This window comes from Podarcis bocagei (genome assembly GCF_964188305.1).
Source record: "Podarcis bocagei genome assembly, chromosome: 4".
Taxonomy (NCBI): domain Eukaryota; kingdom Metazoa; phylum Chordata; class Lepidosauria; order Squamata; family Lacertidae; genus Podarcis; species Podarcis bocagei.
In genome coordinates, this window is record NC_138128.1 from 15,508,643 (window position 1) to 15,530,218 (window position 21,576).

General features: G+C 48.1%; 1 protein-coding gene across 1 annotated transcript; it reads left to right on the forward strand.

Moving 5' to 3' along the window:
* Nucleotides 1–11,447: 11,447 nt before the first annotated feature.
* On the forward strand, nt 11,448–21,327 carry GHSR (growth hormone secretagogue receptor; the record flags this gene model as incomplete). Its single annotated transcript, XM_081192411.1, has 2 exons — nt 11,448–12,213; nt 20,114–21,327. The coding sequence occupies 2 exons, from the start codon at nt 11,448–11,450 to the stop codon at nt 20,419–20,421; spliced, it is 1,074 nt and encodes a 357-aa protein (XP_081048537.1). The 3' UTR covers nt 20,422–21,327.
* Between the last annotated feature and the right edge of the window lie 249 nt (nt 21,328–21,576).

Below are 21,576 nucleotides of genomic sequence, written 5' to 3' on the forward strand. Positions count from 1 at the left end.
GAAAGTGTAATGCCAGTGGTCAACAAAAGAGGTTTAAAGACTCTCTCAAGGCAGATGTAAAAAAATGTAGTATAAACACCGACAACTGTGAGACATTGGCCTGCGAGTGCTCCAGTTGGAGAACAGCCTTTACCAAAGGTGTTGTGGGCTTTGAAGATGCTCGAACTCAGGACGAAAGGGAGAAATGTGCTAAGAGGAAGGCATGCTTGGCAAATCCTCACTATGATCAACCTGGAAACCTATGTCCCCACTGTGGAAGGACGTGCAGATCCAGAATTGGCCTCCACAGTCACTTACGGACTCACTGTTAAGACCATATTCATGGAATACAATCTTACTCGGCTATGAGTGATCGCCAAAGACGAAGACGACATATATAATAAATAATCCAATGGAGAGAGGGGTGGCTAGGCCCAATCTAACTGCTACTGCTGGCAGGTCATAAGAACATAAGAGCTCTGCTGGATCAGGCCAGTGGCCCATCTAGGCCAGCATCCTGCTGTCACAATGGCCACCCAGATTCCTGTGGTAAACCCTCAAACAGGACCCAATGCAGAAAAGCACTCTCCCCTCTGGGTTTCCACCAACTGGTATTCAGAATCATGGCTTTGTCCAACTGTGGAGGCGGAGCTTAGCCATAGGGGCTAGTAGCCTTTGAGAGCCCTCTCCATTAATTTATCTCGTCCTCTTTTAAAGAGTTGGTGGCCATTACTGTCTACCATGGGAGTGAGTTCCATAGTGCAACTATGCGCTGCATGAAGGATAACTTTTGTTTATCTGGCCTGAATCTTGAACATTCAGCTTCACTGAATGTCCATGAGGCAGTGGCGTAGCGTGGGTTCTCAGCACCCGGGGCAAGGCAAGTAATTTGCGCCCCCTAACCCGTGGATTTTAGCACTTGAGTCTCTTCCGCGCCCCCCCCAGATGTTGCGCCCGTGTGGCAGGCCCCCCCTGCACCCCCCATGCCACGCCACTGCTCCCACCACAAGTCTTCAGGACAGCCATCCGAAGGCTGGCGCGGGGAGAAGGTCTCTCCGCCCCACCGCCAGGCTTCGGAGGAGCCTTCCGAAGGCTGGCGGTGGGGCGGAGAGACCTCCTCCCGCCGCCAGGCTTCGGAGCAGCCTTCCGAAGGCTGGCGGTGGGGCGGAGAGCCCTCCTCCCGCCGCCAGGCTTCGGAGCAGCCTTCCGAAGGCTGGCGGTGGGGCGGAGAGCCCTCCTCCCGCCGCCAGGCTTCGGAGCAGCCTTCCGAAGGCTGGCGGTGGGGCGGAGAGACCTCCTCCCGCAGCGACTTGGAGAGGTTCCCGCTTCCTCCAGGGGGGCCGGCCAAACGCGCCCCCCCAAATGTTGCGCCCGGTGCGGCCGGCACCCCTGGCACCCCCCACGCTACGCCACTGCCATGAGGGCCATTTGTGGGAGTTAGGGAGGGAGGGAGAAACAACTCTTGACCCACTTTTTAAACGCCGTGTATAATTTCATAAACTTCTATCACATCACCTCTCTTCGTCTTTTCTTCACGCTAAAAATTACCAAACTAAAAGGCTGGCTAGGGGGTCAGCACTGAGTCCTCTTGAGCCGTTGCAGGGCTTCAGCGTATTATAGTTTCTATAATTTCCAGGTGAACTGAATATGAATCAAGTACCTTCAGCAGTGGAACTTTAGGTTTAATTTTTGTTTTTTTTAACACAAATGAAATTTAATGCCATAATTTATGCATATCACACTTAACCCTGTGTTAGATGGTGGCCATTGCATTTTCCATTTTCACCTCTTTGAAAAGTGATGCTCTTGTTGTTGTTGTTGTTGTTGTTGTTGTTGTTGTCGTCGTCGTCGTCCCACCCATCTGGCTGGGTTGCCCCAGTCACTCTGGGTGGCTTTCAAAACATATAAAAACATAATAAAATGACAAACATTAAAAACTTCCTGATATAGGGCTGCCTTCAGATTGTCTTCTAAAAGTTGGGTAGTTATTTATCTCCTTGACATCTGAAGGCATTCCACAGGGAGGTTGAAGCTTAAAGGTCATAATTGCTCACATTACACTTAAGTCTTCTTAAGTATCTTTTATAATTCTGAAGGCTGATGGGGAAACTCCAAGGACCATGTGAATTAATTGTGGGTTGAACTGGAAGAGAATTTGTTCCTATCTGGAGGGGTGAACTGAAACTACCGTATTTTTTGCACCATAACACTCACTTTTTTCCTCCTAGAAAGTAAGGGGAAATGTCTGTGTGTGTTATGGAGGGAATGCCTACGGGTGGCATGCCTACGGATTTTCCTCCTCCAAAAGCTACGTGCGTGTTATGGTCGGGTGCGTGTTATAGAGCGAAAAATACGGTAATTCCTGGCTCCACTCTTCATACTTTCAGCCATTGCCTGAAATGGGTTTTCATTTCAGTTTCTTCCTCCATTTTCTGTCCTTCCTTTGCAACTTGCCCCCAGCTAAGAGGCATGTTTGGAAGCACCAATGCCTTTGGCAGAAAATGCAAACACATCTGGGCTCTTAGCTACTGCACATGCTAGCTGTGCAGGCAAACTTGGAAGGAGCAACCGGAAAGCAATTTCAAGGGCCATCAACTCCTCCTTGGACAATTTGATTGGCTGAGCGTTACGCAGGAAAAACAAGGCACCCTGCGCTCACCTTTATGCTTTTTCAGCTCTGCGCTCTATGAACGCAGCAGAATTAAATGATGCAGCCTTGAGGTGTTACAGTGGGCTGTGGCTTTAACCAGGCTGGAGTTGGAATGTCACTAAAATAGCAACAACATGCTACTCTAGGATTCTAAATCCCCCTGCATGCAGAAAACTGCTGTCTTCATTGTTTGTTATAAAGCCTTTTGTATCTGACAAAGACAGTGCAGGGCCTGGTGACCAAATCCTCTAAGGAAAGGTGGAGGAAGTTGGGTATATTTAGGCTGGAGAAGAGATGATGGAGGGGCCATATGGCAGCCGCCTTCAGATACATGAAGGACTGTCACATAGAGGATGGAGCAAATTTCTCCTCTGTTGCTCTAGTGCAACCTTTCTCAGCAGTGAGTCCCCAGATGTTGTTGGCTTACAACTCCCACCACCTTTGGCTAACAGGACCAATGGTCAGGGGTGATGGGAGTTGTAGTCTGACGACATCTGGGGACCCAAGAAGTGTTAGACACTCAGATATATAAGCTAATCACCAAATGGCACCTTAAACCTCAGTTATGGTTGTCACAAAGGAATGCCTAGACACTCTAATACAGACTTCACTCACCTGGTACCTGTTGGGCTGCAACTCTAATCACCCCGGACCATGCGGAAAGCTGGCTAAGGCATCATCATCATCATCATCATCATCATCATCATCATCATCATCATAAACTTATTGCACTAGCCAAAAGCCATGGCATCATTCACAAAAGGAACAAAAAGAAAATCAACAATAACCATAAAGACATCAGGCACTGCAGATGCAATAAACCACGATCACTGCTCCTAAAAATTATTTGTTGCATACGATAGAATAGTGAGGGGTTCTCAGGTAGAGTGTGCCAGCTGAAATGTCCGAATCACCTTTGCAATTGACCGCTATTTTATCTTTTTTTAAAATAATATTTTATTGCTTTTTTCCAGATATAAATGTAAAATCAAATACATAACAGAAACAACAAAACAGAAAAGAAAAAAAGAAAGAAAAGAAGAAAAAAAGACAGACAGTAAAACAGAAAAATTCATTTTTCCAGAACATTTTTTCATAACCAACTGGACTTCCCCACATCTCCCTCTCCCTGCATTCTTAACAATAAAGATATCAGCAAATTGTTACCTTGTTTCATACGTTTTTTGTACTTTCAGATAGTTATACTTTAAGTTTAAAATACTTGTTGTCAAATTACCTTTATCCTAAAATAGACATAAAAATTGCTTTAAACTTTGGTTCTTTCCTGATTATAACTTAATTTCCAGAGTCATCAAAATTTAATTGCTGAAGCTAGACTTTCCAAGCCATGCAAATTCTTAACATTCATATAACTTATGATGTTTTTGTAAATAGTTCTTAAATTTTCCCCAGTCCTCCTCCATTGTTTCTTCTCCCAAGTCTCGGATTCTGCCAGTCATTTCAGCCAGTTCCATATAGTCCATCAATTGCATCTGCCACTCTTCCAGCGTGGGTAAATCTTGTGTCTTCCAGTGTTTGGCGATAAGAATTCTTGCTGCTGTAGTTGCATACATTAAAAAGGTTCTATCCTTCTTTAACACTTTCTGGCCGACAATGCCCAGAAGGAATGACCGCTATTTTATCTAGTTCTTTTCTCCTGATCTTCTTAGCGCTAAGGCAGATGGGAGTTGTAGTTCAAAGCACATGGAAGGTACATGAAAGGTAGTGCAGAAGGCTGCACTAACCACTAGATCATGTTGGTTGATCTGTTTGCTCTAAGGTCACCCCTTCTCATCTGCTGCCTGAGGCAGCTGCTCCACACGCTGCTTAATGGTAAGGCTGGCTCTGTTGGAGAAATAAAGGAATTAATGAACAGGGGTTCCAAATGGCCAGGGAATGCAGGGGGTACAGCTTGTGACATTTCTAGCCGAGCCCTGCACAGAGATGTCACAAAGTGTACCTAGAGCATTCTGTACCCTTTTGACCCCGTTGTTTATGCATGTTCGTCTCTGCACTCATGTGCATCTGTAAAACTGCTAAATTAGGACAACACACTGCGCATCTCTGCGCCATGAGAAAACTGCTTTGTCTTTCATTTAAGGTGTCACGAGACACCTTTGCTTGTTTCTGCTGGAAGAAACATAACACAGTGACCTTTCTCCAGCGACATGGTGTGTGAATCAGGTAATCAGGTGCAGGGAATCGAGTGAAATTATCTTTCTCAGGTTGCTTCAAAGGTGACATGGCAGAAGTCTATAAATTCAGGCATGGCAAGGAGAAAGCCGAGAGAGAGAATAAGTTGTCCTTCCTCCCTCATAACACTTCATTAGGGGCAGCCAATGAAGCCGAATGTTGGAAGATTAAGGGCAGATTAAATAAAGCACTGCTTTAGGGTTGCAAAGGGACGCGGGTGGCGCTGTGGGTTAAACCACAGAGCCTAGGGCTTGCCAATCAGAAGGTCGGCGGTTCGAATCCCCGCGACAGGGTGAGCTCCCGTTGCTTGGTCCCAGCTCTTGCCAACCTAGCAGTTCGAAAGCACGTCAAAGTGCAAGTAGATAAATAGGTATCGCTCCGCCGGGAAGGTAAACGGTGTTTCTGTGCGCTGCTCTGGTTCGCCCGAAGTGGCTTAGTCATGCTGGCCACATGACCCAAAAACTGTACGCCAACTCCCTCGGCCAATAAAGCGAGATGAGCGCTGCAACCCCAGAGTCGGTCACGACTGGACCTAATGGTCAGGGGTCCCTTTACCTTTACCTTTAGGGTTGCAAGGAACAGTGTGTTGTAGTCACTATAGCAGGCTGTTGTGTGTGCTTGGTTGCCATAAGCCCATGAGAAATAATTTGATAGCTTAATCAGTAGAGCTATCTCAGGGACATGGGTTCGAGCCCCACGCTGGTTGGAAAATGCCTGCAATGCAGGCAGTAGGATGAGATGATTCTTGCGGCCCTTTCTATAATTCTGTTGCTTTTGAACACAGAACATAGGCTGGGTCAGACCGCTGATCCATCTAGCTCAGTATAGCCTACACTGACTGGCAGTGGCTCTCCGAGATTTCAGACAAGGATTCTTCATTGGAGATGCCAGGAATCAAACCTGTGACCTTCTGCATGCCAACCAGATCCACCACCACAGAGCTACAGTGCTTCCCCAGATCTGATGATTTCCAGGATGATGTACAAGGATACAGATATGTGATAGATGGTAAAAGATAGATAGATAGATAGATAGATAGATAGATATAGATAGATAGATAGATAGATAGATAGATAGATGATAGATAGATAGATGATATAGATAACTGAAAAATTGTCTTGTTGTTGTTTAGTTGTTTAGTTGTGTCCGACTCTTCGTGACCCCATGGACCAGAGCACGCCAGGCACTCCTGTCTTCCACTGCCTCCCGCAGTTTGGTCAAACTCATGTTGGTAGCTTCGAGAACACTGTCCAACCATCTCATCCTCTGTCATCCCCTTCTCCTTATGCCCTCCATCTTTCCCAACATCAGGGTCTTTTCCAGGGAGTTCTCTCTTCTCATGAGGTGGCCAAAATATTGGAGTCTCAGCTTCAGGATCTGTCCTTCCAGTGAGCACTCAGGGCTGATTTCCCTAAGAATGGAGAGGTTTGATCTTCTTGCAGTCCATGGTACTCTCAAGAGTCTCCTCCGGCACCATAATTCAAAAGCATCAATTCTTCGGCGATCAGCCTTCTTTATGGTCCAGCTCTCACTTCCATACATCACTACTGGGAAAACCATAGCTTTAACTATACAGACCTTTGTTGGCAAGGTGATGTCTCTGCTTTCTGCAGAGAAAATGGTCTTACCCTGGTGCAATAAAATAAAATAAATGTAGCTTCAACAGGAGTCAAGCCTCCCTGGGAAGGGCATTTTAGAGCTATGGCTCCTCCTCCCTTGTACCAACACAATGTGCTTCAGCAACTGGTGGTACCTGGAAAAATACCTCTCGTTTGAAGATCTTAACAGCGCAGGCAGTCTGGCATGGGAGGGGCAGCCCCATGTGTAATGGATTACAGTAATCCAGCTCTATGGTTATCTCTATGGCATGGATGACTTCTCTGCCACAGCTGGCTGGCCAGGCGAAGTTGGTACAGTGGTACCTTGGGTTACATGGAAATCAGGAAAGAGGTCCTTTGCTCATTCTGCTTAGAGGTGCTGGTGTTGCAAGCCAAAAAGAGGGTCCTAGTCTAGGTTAAAATGCAGTTACAGTGGTACCTCGGGTTACATACGCTTCAGGTTACAGACCCTTCAGGTTACAGACTCCGCTAACCCAGAAATTGTACCTCAGGTTAAGAACTTTGCTTCAGGGTGAGAACAGAAATTGTGCTCTGGCGGCGCGGCGGCAGCGGGAGGCCCCATTAGCTAAAGTGGTGCTTCAGGTTAAGAATAGTTTCAGGTTAAGAACGGACCTCCGGAATGAATTAAGTACTTAACCTGAGGTACCACTGCATAGGCATGAAACAAAAGAGGGCAGGTGCTAATTGTGGGCGCACATTTTTTAAGAGGCAGCCCTGGAATCATCCCATTCCCTGCTGCTTTAGTAATTCACAAGTACATGGGTCCACGAATGACGTAAAATAGCAGTGCTGTTATTCACCCTGTGCCATCGCAAGCCGCTTCTGCGAATGTCTCTGTCTCCCGGTGCTCTGTCTTTCCCCCCAACACTCCCCTCTTTTCTGTTTCGAAATCCCTACAGCACGCAGTTGCCAAATGGCAACTTCTCTGCTCTTGACAACATCTCCATTAGTGACCCTGTCTTTTTCGAGTCACAAATATTGTTTAACACTTGATACAAACACCTATACTTTCCTTTCTCATTGGCACACACAACAACTCTCATCGGTTTTGGCGCGGAGGATTTATTTCTCTTTATGCACGTTATCACACAAACCATTTTATTTCAGAAAGGGCTCAGGGCCAGTGGCGTAGCGTGGGTTGTCAGCACCCGGGGCAAGGCAAGTAATTTGCGCCCCCTAACCCGTGGATTTGCGCCCCTAGCCCTAACCCCCAGATGTTGCGCCCGGTGCGGCCGGCCCCCCCTGCACCCCCCACGCTACGCCACTGCTCAGGGCTGCTGAAGGCGTCCCCTCTCGTTTAACTGCGTTGCGTTGTGTCCGAGTTTCATTGAATGCTATCTCTCTGTCGCTGGGTTACAACCGAAGATGAGCCGTGCTGGATCAGACCAAAAGACCCTGCATCCTGCATCCTGTTCCCACGGTGGCCAGTCTGGTATGGATTTGTCTAACACCTCCCACCCCCCATCCCCCTTTCTCTAATCTACTTTTGCTACCTGCATTGGCTCCTCTGGAGTAAAGACAGAGCGGAAACAGAATAAATGAATGAATGAAGACTGGCGAACACTCAGAACACCGACGGACGACAGGGCACATTCAGAGCACACACGCCCCCTTTCGGACCAGAATCGCCGTTCACACGTTACGTTCAACGGCCGCGGCAACGCGCGTCCACAAACAAACGCTCGCCCCGCGCGAACGCCCGAGAACGCGCGCCCACCTCTCGCCCCGACACGGGCGCGACGGCGGCGGCGGCGTGTTCCGCGTGACGTGTGAACGCGCTTCTCCGCCAATACCCCACGCCCCCTTTCCTTCATCCATTCATTCATTTCTTCCCGCGCCTCATTCCCCTCCCGGCTCGTCGTCTCGGCGCGCAGCACGCGGCACCCACCGCTTCCTTCGCCGGAGCCGTCGGGGCGGAGGCCGGGGATCCGGAGATCCTTTCGCCAGGGCAGGAGCGGGTTGGCGGGCAGAGTCGCCGGCTCCGGCGAGGGCGGAGAGGGGTTCGCTTCGCGCTGCTTCTCCTCGGAGTGGAGACGTGTCGAGGGCGCGCCGGGCGCCGTTGCTCATCGCGGCTCGGAGGCTTGGGAACAGGAGGCGATTCCGCCCTCGATCCTGCCGCCGGGAGCTGCCTGGACCTCGCCTGTCTTGCAAGCTCGACCCTTCTTCCCCAACTTGGAGGCGCTCTGCACGTGCTCAGAGGGACACTCGCCTGCCCAAGGGTTTTTCTGCAGGGAGGTGCAAGGAGCACGCCGGAAGAAGCGGCTGGGATAAAGAAGGAAGGGGCTGCGGAGTTCAGGGGTTTGCATGCAGACGAAGTTCTTGAGTTCGAGTCCTGACAGCTCCAGGTAGGGTTTTTTTGCGTGGAGGACTGCTGCCGGTCAGTGTAGACAGCACTGGCCTAGGGAGACCAAATGGGCTGACTCTGTGTGTTCCTAATAAGAGAACTAGAGCGGTTAAAAGGGGGGAGGGAGCTTCCTTCTTAAAAAAAATAAATCAGGTTCGTGGTCATTTCGGTCACTTGCACGCTAGGATTCATGGTGAGGAGGGGGCATTCTTTAGCCGGTAATGCGCGCTACTATTTCGAGTGATCTCACAGTGTCTGATGATAAGGCTGCATTACCTTGCTTCAAAATGAGGTGCACCTGCTGCGCTGGGGGTCAACCTCCTTCAGCTTTGGGATTCCCAAGCCATTGCCCATTGGGAGGCTGTTGCTTGGAGAGGGAGTAGAAAGGATCTTGAAAGGATCGATTTGCCTACTGCTTCTTAACTGGCGCTGCTGATTTGGCTGGGGTGGAGGCTTAAAAAGTGGCAAAAAGGCAAAAAGGTTGTCCTGTGATTCCCCAAATCAACGCATGCTTAGAAGTTGCCATGGGGTTTTTAAGCCACTTGATTCCCGCGTTGGGCTAGAATAAGGATCCCTTCCGACTATGCTTCTTTGCAGGACATGTAATCTAACTGTACCTGTCGCTCAAATGATTTTGTACATGTGGCTCGACTGTGCCCAGGTGGCAAAGGAGTGGCAGAGTCATGGCTTTTCGGTGCATGACTTGCGCCTTGCATGATTTACACCCCGCCTTTCTTCCTTCAAGGAACCAGGTTTGCAGACAATGGGGCTAAACTCTGCAACAAGGGTAGGATAGGGCGAGAGAGAAGAACGATGCAGCCAAAGCCAGCCAGGGATTTGAACTCTCTCGTATCTGTGCTTTTGACCCAGTACTCTAGCCACTACACACACTGGCTCTTGAAAGCCCATGGAAAACCAGCATTTAGATTTATTCTACTGGCAGTGGCTTGCCTTCTCCTGCAGCAGGTAGTGAGGCTTGAATGCCAGAGCTGTGCTCTGGGTTGCATCAATGGATGGTACCATTAGGACAGGACTTTGGGGCAGTTGCCAGGGACGCCACTCAGCAGAATGAGCCGGAGGGTCTCTAAATGCAGCTGGGCTAGCTGACCGCATTTCGAATTAAGTCAAATAATACATGCTGCTATCAAAAGACCATTAGTCTAAAACTTTTGTAGCCCGTGCTCTAAAAGAGACAGAGATTCCCTAAATGGATGGATGGCATTGCCTGCTGGGAAAAAGATGAACTTCGGTTTCCCCAGAGCTTCAATTCTGCAGCCCAGTTCACACACGCACATTGTTGTTTTTATGAAAGTGCAATTTCTACATACAGTCATACCTTGGGTTACAGATGGTTCAGGTTGTGTTTGTTTTGGGTTACGGATGCGCCGAAACCCGGAAGTACCGGAACGGGTTACTTCCCGGTTTCGGCAGTCGCGCATGCGCAGAAGCATTAAATCGCACTTTGCGCATGCGCAGAAGCGCCGAATCACAACCCGTGTGCGCGCAGACACGGCACTGTGAGTTGTGAACGTGCCTCCTGTACAGATCACGTTCACAACCTGAGCATCCACTGTATTTAGATAAAGGCATAGAAACAAGGTGTACACTTATCGCTTGATTACTGCAGCATCCATCCTGTGGTGGCTTTTGCATGTGAATGGACCACCTCAGGCAGAAAGGTTGTGCCCGTCCTGTCTTGTCCTTATTATGGCCACCAATGCTTTCCAAAGGAGTCCATTCTCACTTTCACACAATAGCCATCGCCAGGTGTAGAGCAATCAAGTGAATTAAGGCACATGTGATTCTGACTTTGCCTACCCATCAGGAATCGGGGGCGACTGCTATCCACATGAGTTGGTTTATTAGTTGTGTGGGCTCAATGGAAGGGCACCTGAAGTTTGGAATTTAGCTTTTATCTGAGATTCAGGCTCTCTTTTTATTCCCATACCCCTGCTCCCACACACCTTCTCATCTGGTTTGGGTTGTTATAGAGGTCTTTGTAGGTCATCTAGTCTAACGCTCTGTTAAGTGTAGGGAAACCAGAGCTTAGAGCATCACGGATGGACGGCTGTCCAGCCTCTGCTCAAAGATCTCAAGCAAGGAAAAACCCAACCAGCACACCTGGCGATGACTCCCTTTGCTGAACTCCATCACAAAGCTCTAACCAACCTGGGACTTAAGCCCTTAGATCTAACCAACTCTAACCTCCTGGGACTTAAGCCCTTAGATCAGGGGTGAGCAAACTTTTTCAGCGGGGGGCCGGTCCACTGTCCCTCAGACCTTGTGGGGGACGGACGGACTATATTTTGAAAAATAATAATGAATCAATTCCTATGTCCCACAAATAACCCAGAGATGCATTTTAAGTAAAAGGACACATTCTACTCATGTAAAAACACGCCGATTCCCAGACTGTCTGTGGGCTGGATTTAGAAGGCGATTGGGCCGGATGCGGCCCCCGGGCCTTAGTTTGCCTACCCATGCCTTAGATTCAGGCCTCCTCCTAACCAGCTTATTGGTTTGTTTCCATACAGCACCTCCTGCGCCATTTGTCGCCACCGCCACCACGATTCCCTTGTCTTGCTTTGGGCATGAGCAGCACCTGACGTAGCCTTTTCAGACCGCCCCAGCCCAGCCTGTGGCCCGGCGAGAGCCCCAGGGGATGTACAACGAGAGCAGCCTGCAGGTTGTGATGGATTACATCGGTGACAACGACACGTTGCCCGAGTACCCTCTGCACCTCTTCCCCGCACCTCTCCTCACCTGCGTCACCATCACCTGCGTGCTCCTCTTTGTGGTCGGGATCCTGGGCAACGTGATGACGATGCTGGTGGTCTCCAGGTTCCGGGACATGCGAACCACCACCAACCTGTACCTGTCGAGCATGGCTTTCTCGGACCTCCTGATCTTTCTCTGCATGCCCCTGGACCTCTTCCGCCTCTGGCAGTACCGGCCCTGGAACCTCGGCGACCTCCTGTGCAAGCTCTTCCAGTTTGTCAGCGAGAGCTGCACGTACTCCACCATCCTCAACATCACGGCCCTGAGCGTGGAGAGGTATTTGGCCGTCTGCTTCCCGCTCTGGGCCAAGGTGGTCGTCACCAAGGGCAAAGTCAAGCTGGTCATCCTGGTGCTGTGGGCCGTATCCTTCGCCAGCGCCGGGCCCATCTTCGTCTTGGTCGGGGTCGAGCACGAGAACGGGACCAACCCGTCGGACACCAACGAGTGCCGGGCCACAGAGTACGCCATCCAGTCGGGGCTGCTGACCATCATGGTGTGGACCTCGAGCGTCTTCTTCTTCCTGCCCGTATTCTGCCTGACCGTCCTCTATAGCCTCATTGTGAGGAAGCTCTGGAGGAGGAAGAAGAAGGACATCGGGCCCAAGACATCCATCCGGGACAAGTACAACCGTCAGACGGTGAAAATGCTAGGTAAGGGTATCTTGGTTCCGTTTCTGACATGGTGTGTCCCTGTAGACTTGAGTCTCCAGCTAGGACTACGATTCCAATCACCCCTGGTCCTGCTAGCTAGGGATGATGGGAGTTGTAGTCCTAGCTGGAGGCCCAAGTTTGGAAAGCCCTGCTGCTGTAGACCCGAGATGTGAAATTTTGGACCAGCTACAAGGGGTGATATCGAGCATCAGTCGCATTCATGGTGACTTAAGTCTGTTGATTTCACTGGGGCCACATTCATGCTGCGCATTTAAAGCACTGTGATCCCACTTTACACAGTCAAAGGGTTTTTTTGGGCGGGGGGATATAGTTTGTTCGGGGTGCTGAGAGTTGTTAGGAGACCCCTGTTTCCCTCCCAGTGCTACAATTCCCAGAGTGGTTTAACAGTCAATCCCTCTTCCCAGGGAACTCTGGGAACTGTAGCTCTGCAAGGGGAATAGGGGGGTCTGCCAACAACTCTCAGCACCCTTAGCAAACTACAGCTCCCAGAATTCTTTGCGGGACAGCCATGACTTTTTAAAGTGGTATCATAGCGCTTTGAACAGATGGTGTGAATGTAGCTTCCATCTACTCTGAGTATGACTTAGTTGGAATTATTGTGTTTATATTTTAATTGCCTTCCACATGCATCTCGGGGCAATGTTTAGAATGCAGCTAAAGCAGATAAAACACTTTAAGACAACGTAGAAAATAGCGGCAGATTGGTATTTTTAAAATGAAAAATCCATTAGACACCCATGGCAGAGACTCGCTCATCCAGCTGGGCAGGCTTGTCAGAACAAAAAACATCATCAATTGTTTCTGGAAAGTGCAAATAGCAGGCATCTGTCGTATTGCAAAAGGAACAAGGGTCTGCAGAACAGGGGCAGCAACACTAAAAGCCCTGCTCTGGGTCGCATGAACACATATAAAAGGGCTGATTGGGAAGATATCTTTGGCACCCCTTCCATGCATTCAAGGGGTAGAGTTTGCACAGAACCAGCACATGCATAACTGAGCACACATAGGCTCCTATGTGCATGGTCTGGTCCCTTGGAAAATGGAGCCTTACAGATTGCACATGCAGGAGCCTTCATGTGCACACATGTTCAGGTGTGTGCTTGCAGGCTCGGTGCAAATGGCATAGAATGCATGGATCAGCTCCTCCTGTACGTCAATTTGTACTCAAATGGAAGAGCAAAACTAGGACTGAAGCTCCTGAGTGTATGAAAATGCTATCATTAATTATGATAATAGCCTCTGAGCCTCTGCAGTGTATATTTCTCTCACTACTCCCAGGCATAACAAGTATGTGAAAGGATCCCTGCTGGATTCTGATCAAAGGTCTATCAGTTTCACAACTGGACGCTTCAGGGAAGTCCAGAAGCGGCACATGTGGGCAATACCAGTGGCGTTGTGGTGAAATTCAAAGTGCATGGCATCCCACAGCATAAAGCAAGCAGAAGTAGCCAGTGTGGAATCCAGATATTTGCTGGACTCCAACTCCCAGCAGCCCCAGCAGCCATGGCCAACGGCGAGAGAAGATGGGAGTTGTAGTCCAACAATATTTGGAGGACACCATGCTGGGCACCTCAGTTGTATTGGCTAGATTGTTGGACTTGAAGAACAAAGGAACCTACAATATACCAAGTCAGACCATTGGGCCGTCTACACTGACTGACACCAGCTCTCTGAGGGTTTAGACAGGAAGTCCCTCCCATCTCTACCTGGAGATGCTGGGTCTTGAACCTTGGACCTTCCATTGCAAAGCAGATGCCCCAGCACTGGGCTGCAGCACCAACGTCTCCTTTGCTAGTGAAGACCTGATCAGTCGTGGTGTTCTCTGGGTGCCGTGAGCCTGTCACTGTGTGAGCTGAGCCTCCCTCGGATCACGTGCAAGGACAGGTGCAAGCTTACATTGCAGGCACATACTGCTCCAACAGATTAAAGATTCCTCCTCCGTCGCAACACTGGCAATGGCCCGTCCATGCTATGCTTCTCCCGCAACTGGTATTCAGTGGGATCAATGTGTCTTCAGGAGACGGCAGAGTGCCAATACTGATGGGACCTCTTGGGACCAAGTAAGAAGGTCCATAGGACTTCCTTTCCTGAAAATCTTTCCTTCCTTCCTTCCTTCCTTCCTTCCTTCCTTCCTTCCTTCCGAAGTTAACCACTGGACAGTTCTTATTTGTAGTTTTTACTTCGCCTTGGTGTTCAGGGTTATTCTCGGAACCATTTTTATCATTGGAGGCCCAGGTGGCCTCTGTGGCAAGGACAGACAACAACAACAACAACATTTAAACCCCGCCCAGCCAGCTGGGCTTCCCCAGCCACTCTGGGTGGCTCCCAACAGAATATGAAAAACACGATAAAACATCAAACATTACAAACGTCCCTATACAGGGCTGCCTTCAGTTGTTTATTTCCTTGACATCTGATGGGAGGCTGTTCTACAGGGCAGTCACCACTACCGAGAAGGCCCTCTGCCTGGTTCCCTGTAACCTCACTTTTCACAGTGAGGGAACCGCCAGAAGGCCCTTGGAGCTGGACCTCAGTGTCTGGGCAGAACGATGGGGGTGGAGACGCTCCTTCTGGTATACTGGGCTGAGGCCGTTTAGGGCTTTAAAGGTCAGCATCAACCCTTTGAACTGTGCTCGGAAACATACTGGGAGCCAATATAGGACTTTCAGGACCGGTGGTATATGGTCTTGGTGGCCATTCCCAGTCACCAGTCACCTATCATCAGCTTCAGCTGGTTAAGTTGACTACACCTTTTATGTTTTAGTTATTGCATTCATATCCCAATTTTCTCCAAGGAGCTCAAGGTGGTGGTCATGGTTCCCCCCCCACACACAACATCCCTGTGAGGTAGGTTAGGTAGAGAAGCAGTGACTGGTCCAAGATCACTTTGTGCATTTCTTGGCCAAGTGGGAATATGAACCCTGGCTTGGTCCAGAAGGCTCTTCCTGTGTCCTTCTGCTCTCTTAGGTTATTGTAATGTATGCATTATCAATTAAATCCCCGGCATGTGGCCCCTTTATGAGAAATGTTCATGACCCTGCAGGCCAGCTCCTAGAGAGAGCTGTCTCTCAGTTGGGTCCTAGCTGGCGAAGTTTATTTCTACTCTGCGCGGGCTCCCAGGCTTCATCAAGAACCGAGTCTGTTAAACCATTAACTCGGTTTGTAGTGGATTTCTACTTGAACAGCTGAGGACAGAACAGTTATGAGGACAGAGAGATCTGACTCAGCTTCACATGCCTGATGCACTTATGCATAGAAATTCACTAATGAATGCACACAGAGATCCTCTGAAAGGCCACATATAAATATTTTAAATAAACGTAATACAAAGAACTCTGGATCCAGGCACCCGTAACCAACACAGAAACTACTTTTACCAGACTTTATCAATAAGTGTTTATGTTAGGGATATATTTGTGTGGGGCTTCTCGTAATAAAATGCACCCTCTCCAATATTGCCTCCTTTGTTTCTGTTCTAAACAAAAACACCCTAAACGTGTAAAGTTACTATTAAAAGTGCTAAATATACATGGCCCTTGCCGAATTCGGTCACCTCAGGCAACTGTCATTGCAGAATTCATTCCGCAAGCTGTTGTTTTTAAACTGCGTAATCCTAGGCATATCTAATCAGATCTAACCAGTGTTAGAAACTGAGATATGAAAACTAGGAGCTGAATGGCACCTTAAATTATTATGGGCGCAACAATGGAATGTCTGGGCACACTTTTTTTATAACAAGAATTCAAAGCTGAAAATGAATGAACTGCAGGTAAAATATTACGTTCATTTTTCACCTGGTCTAGTCCTTCCTCTGCCCACCCCCTAATATTCTTCAGAGGGTCTCTTCTCCAGTCTTCAGAGAGTAGCTGGAAATGGGGTCCTCCTTTCCTTCCACTCTGCAGTTTTAATCTGAAATCTTAGGTGCAGTACTGCGCCCAGAGCTCAGAAACTAATGAAATCCTGTCGCAAAATGCGCCTAGAACAATGGGACATCATTGAGTTCATTGAGACTTTACTCCCAGGGAAGCGTTAGAAGCCGACAGTCTAGAAAAAAGCCTAATAATCACTGCAGTCATGCCTGCACACTTGGCAGAGTCATTTGATTCTGCGTAGAGGAAATTAAACTGACACAGGCGATGCAAAGGAAGATTTCTTTTATAATTTCATTTTTATTAATGTCTTCTACTTGCCATAAATTGCTACAGAGTGACCTATGTTTGTTCTGTTAAATTAAATCTGGGCAAGTAGTTCTGTAACCCTAGACACACTTCTCTGGAACTGTGTGTAAGCCCCACTGACCTGCAAGGGATTTGCTTCTGAGTAGACATGCAGAGGTTTGCACTGTGGAAAAACTGTATGATTTATCATCATAAGAACTGGGCAGAGGGGTCTTCAGGATTGCAAGGAGATTACCACACTTTTCTGTGTATAAGACTAGCTTTTTAAAAAAAACCTTAAAAAAGAATGTTAAAAAGGGAGGGGGTAGTCTTATACACGGGGGCAATCTCCCCCCATTTTCTTAATTTTGAGTCCCCCAAAACAGGGGTCATTGTGATATACACAGAAAAATACAGTAAATACCTTTGATGGAGGGGATGTTTGTGTGTTATGTTTTGACTCTGGGATTTAAAAGAAAAACTGGACAGAACCCCTTTCTCTAGTAACAACAGTCCCACTGTCCAAGGTCTTAGTACTGTTCCTAGTTATTTCTTAGCTATAAAGAATTGAACATTGAAGAGAGAAATGCATATACGGCAGAATATTTTGCCTGCAATTTAGGTAACATTGCCTAATCCAAAGCTTCTAGGCAAATGCAAGTCCCCATGAATTTTGGCTCCAATTAACAGCATGTGGATGGATTCAGGTGTTCGTCTGGCTGTGTTTAGTGGGTCTTATTTGCGGGGAAGTGTGCATCAGATTGCAGCCCAAACCTTACTTTATGGCAGGGAACTTGTGGCTCCCCAGATGTTTTGGGACCCACCCACCCCTAGCTAGGGGAGCCTGTAGCTGCAGTCCCGAAATCTGGACCGCCACAGCTTCCTCACCCCTGTATAGGGTTTATTTCTATACTACTAAGTCATATAAAGGTAAAGGTAAAGGGACCCCTGACCATTAGGTCCACTCGTGACCGACTCTGGGGTTGCGGCGCTCATCTTGCTTTACTGGCCGAGGGAGCCGGCGTACAGCTTCCGGGTCATGTGGCCAGCATGACTAAGCCACTTCTGGCGAACCAGAGCAGCGCACAGAAACGCCGTTTACCTTCCCGCCGGAGCGGTACCTATTTATCTACTTGCACTTTGATGTGTTTTTGAACTGCTAGGTTGGCAGGAGCAGGGACTGAGCAACGGGAGCTCACCCCGTCACGGGGAATCGAACCGCCGACCTTCTGATCAGCAAGCCCTAGGTTCTGTGGTTTAGACCACAGTACCACCCGCGTCCCTTACTAAGTCATATGGATACCATCTAAGTTGTGTAAAGCAAATATAAAATGCAAGGAAAATACAGAAACAGGGAACATCATCATAAAGAGCAGGTCAAACACATAGCATTCATTCAAACAAAAGGGCCTTTTGGCGCAAGAAAATCTTCAAAATGGAGATGGGGCAAAGTTTTCCCGGCAGAAAGCTCCTTGATACAGGATTTCATTCTGAAAAACGCTGCACAGCTTTCATGTGAGCCCTGAGAGCCGAACTCCCTGTGATGTTAAGTGCATCTTTGCATCTAGCAAGCAGAAGAACTGAGCTGCAGATTGCAAAAAAAAAACAGCTGTGGGAGGAGGATCAGGGATCAAGGTAGGGCAGGTGTGGAAAAGGGGGGGGGGTTAACCCTCGCCTCTCCTGCTGTGGTGTGAGGAAACTCCCACTGCAGACGCCAGCACTTTGGTTGAGAGGAAATCCTTCATGGGTGCTAGTGAAGCTTCACTTCAGCTACTGAGGGATTTTTCTCAGCAGGTCAGGGTGTGCATGCAATAAACTTCCCCACTTCACTCCTGTTCTGCTCTCATCATTTTCAGCCCCCTCCAGATGATGATTATAAAATATACAGTACTTCTATAAGTATAGTTATCGCAATTAATAATAACTTATTATTTTGTTTTTCTGGATTTTTAATATTTATATTTTTATTAAAGTGCTTTCAAGTAAAGAAATAACGTGATACGGGGGGGGGGGAGAAGGAAAGGTGAGAGGGAGAAAAACAACAACAAAGGTACATGTAAAAGGGGGGAGCAAAAAAAGAGGCAATATACGAGAATCCCTTACATTTTTGTATAAATTGGCATAGTATTATTGTCCTAGTGCTTATATAAATGTTAATAGCCTACCAGATTTTGTGTAAACTCATTCATCCCAAATGTTATCGTATTTATCCATACAGATTCTGCACCTGTAAGCAGTCCATTCATAAATGACAAGGGATGTCATATATCGTCAGTCCATTGATATCATACCTTTATTTTTCCAATTCCTCAATATCAATCTCTTGGGCACCATTAAAGCACGTGAAATTCATTAATAATAACTTTACATGTTTGGGGTCTTTTTTTCTTAGGACAGCAAAAAAGGCAAAATTGGAGGGGGTGCATTTTATGCAAGACGTCCTCCTTCTGCCCCTCCCCCTTTTCTGTTGCGCAACGGGGTGGTGCAAACTTATGCGCACTTAGCCAACGCTCACTGGGCCAGGAATGTAACCCCTGCACAAATCTGCCATTGCCTGTATTATGAGCAGTAGTAATGGCCACATCTTTAGGGTCTCTACCTGCTTTTCGAGTTTTATTTTGTTGGCCTGTTGTAGCTGTGGTTTTGAGCTAGGCTCCTCCACCACTATGTGGAGCAAGTACTGAATATTTTTTATCTGCTTGTAGAGAGAGAATTCGTCTTGGCTTACGCTCCAGGGTGGGGGAGCCTGTTGTTATGGGTTGTGCCCCCTTGGGTGCAGTTCTGTAGAAGGGTATTTGTGGTGTTGCAGGGAAAAGTAGCAGGCAAAGATGGATGCCCACGAAAGTGTGGAAGGGTCAAGCAGCCCCTCCCAGCTGCTACTTTTCTAAGGCAAACTACACCTTCTCTTCCTGCTTCCCAGCAGATTTTCAACACCAGCTTTCCAACACCAGATTTCTAGCTGGGCCTTTCACTATTATCTTATGCCAGTGAAGCCAGTGTGGTGTAGTGGTTAGGAGCAATGGACTCGTAATCTGGTGAACTGGGTTCGCTTCCCTGCTCCTCCACATGCAGCTGTTGGGTGACCTTGGGCTAGTCACACTTCTCTGAAGTCTCTCAGCCTCACTCACGTCACAGAGTGTTTGTTGTGAGGGAGGGAGGAAGGGAAAGGAGATTGTTAGCCACTTTGAGACTCCTTAAAGGTAAAGGGACCCCTGACCATTAGGTCCAGTTGTGACCGACTCTGGGGTTGCGGCACTCATCTCGCTTTATTGGCCGGAGGAAGCCGGCGTACAGCTTCCGGGTCATGTGGCCAGCATGACTAAGCCGCTTCTGGCGAACCAGAGCAGCGCACGGAAACGCCGTTTACCTTCCCGCTGAAGTGGTACCTATTTATCTACTTGCACTTTGACGTGCTTTCGAACTGCTAGGTTGGCAGGAGCAGGGACCGAGCAACAGGAGCTCACCCCGTTGCAGGGATTTGAACTGCTGACCTTCTGATCGGCAAGTCCTAGGCTCTGTGGTTTAACCCATAGTGCCACCCACGTCCCTTTTTTGAGACTCCTTAGGGTAGTGATAAAACGGGATATCAAATCCAAACTCTTCATCTTCTTCTACGCCACCTCTGTAAATCAGCAGGGTGAAAGGAGGAAGGCTAGCGAATAATATGGTATCTCCATTTCTCCCTAACATCTTCTCTCTTTTTCTTCTTCCTCCTCTTCCAGCGGTGGTGGTCTTTGCTTTCATCCTTTGCTGGTTGCCTTTCCACCTCGGACGTTACCTGTTTTCCAAATCCTTTGAGGACGGATCCTTGGAAATAGCCGTCATCAGCCAATATTGCAACTTGGTGTCTTTTGTCCTTTTCTACCTAAGTGCCGCCATCAACCCAATCCTGTACAACATCATGTCCAAGAAATACCGGAAGGCGGCTTATAGGCTCTTCGGCATCAAGACACACAGGAAGAAAAGGCTGTCGGGGCTGAAGGAGGGAGGGTCTCGAGTGTGGGCAGAGTCCAGTGTCAGACAAACATGACGCCGCCGAATGGACCTAGCCGTCACCTAAAGCCACAATAAAAGGGGAAATATATTCAGGTTAAAGGAGCTCCCTGGTAGACCCTCTGCTTTGCATGTAGAAGGTCCCAGATTCAACCCCCTTTATCTCCAGGTAGGGTTGGGAATGTTTCTAGTCTGGAACCCTGGAGAGCTGCTGCCAGTCAGTGCAGACTCTATGGAGCTACATGCAACCGATGACCTGGCTCAGTAGAAGGCAGCTTCCAATGTCCGTATCTGCAGAGCTTTCTGTGGAGTGGTGAGTGCATTATGAAATAAATTTTGTGCATAATAAATATCAACAGAGAGAGAGACAAAATCCCTACCTTTTCTGTCATTTTCAGTGATTATCTGTCACTGGGAAGAAAGGTGGTTTGCCATCCTCAAGATGCAGGACATGAGCTAATAGGGCTGTGTTTTACTGGTAAACAGCTCAGGGTGTGGCAAGCGGCAGGAGCTGGTCAGAGCCAGGATGGGGTGTGGTGCTACAGAGAGCCCAGGAAGGGCAACGAAGGAAATTCTAGAGTGATGATGCACAGAGCTCATTTCCTGTTCCCATTTCAAAGATCCCACGAAGATGTCAGAGCCATGCCCAAGGTAGAGGGACTCTCTAATCCTGCATCTCTTTCAAACAAAACCTATTGATCGTCAATCCACCGATCTGCCAAATGGCAGTGGATGCGCACATGTAACCGGCCAAAGAACAGGGAACATGAACGCAGAATCCTGTGTCTCTGGGGCACCTCCAGAGCTTGGCATGAGTTTGTTTGGATTCACCGAATTTGTTCAAGAATCTCCGAACTGCACATGAAAGCGAGCTCCCATAATTGCTGAGTGAACCAACCATGAATTAAGAACTTTGAACAATTTCTAGCTCATCTTCAAGTCCATCCTCTTACATGTGTTGTTGTTTTTTTACTCTTTAAATTCTCTGATGTGGGGACTTGATTAAATCATTCTCATTCTACTTTGTGTTTTGATGCTTTTGCAGCTGCCTTAAGTATGTTTTATGCATCATCACAGTAGCTTGTAACATTCTGAATGCTGAAAGTGTTTGTTTGTTTTTTGTTGAGGATCGTTTGGGTGAACATCAATCGAGCTGTGAACTAAGCTAGTTCATTTTGTAAATGGCCGAGCC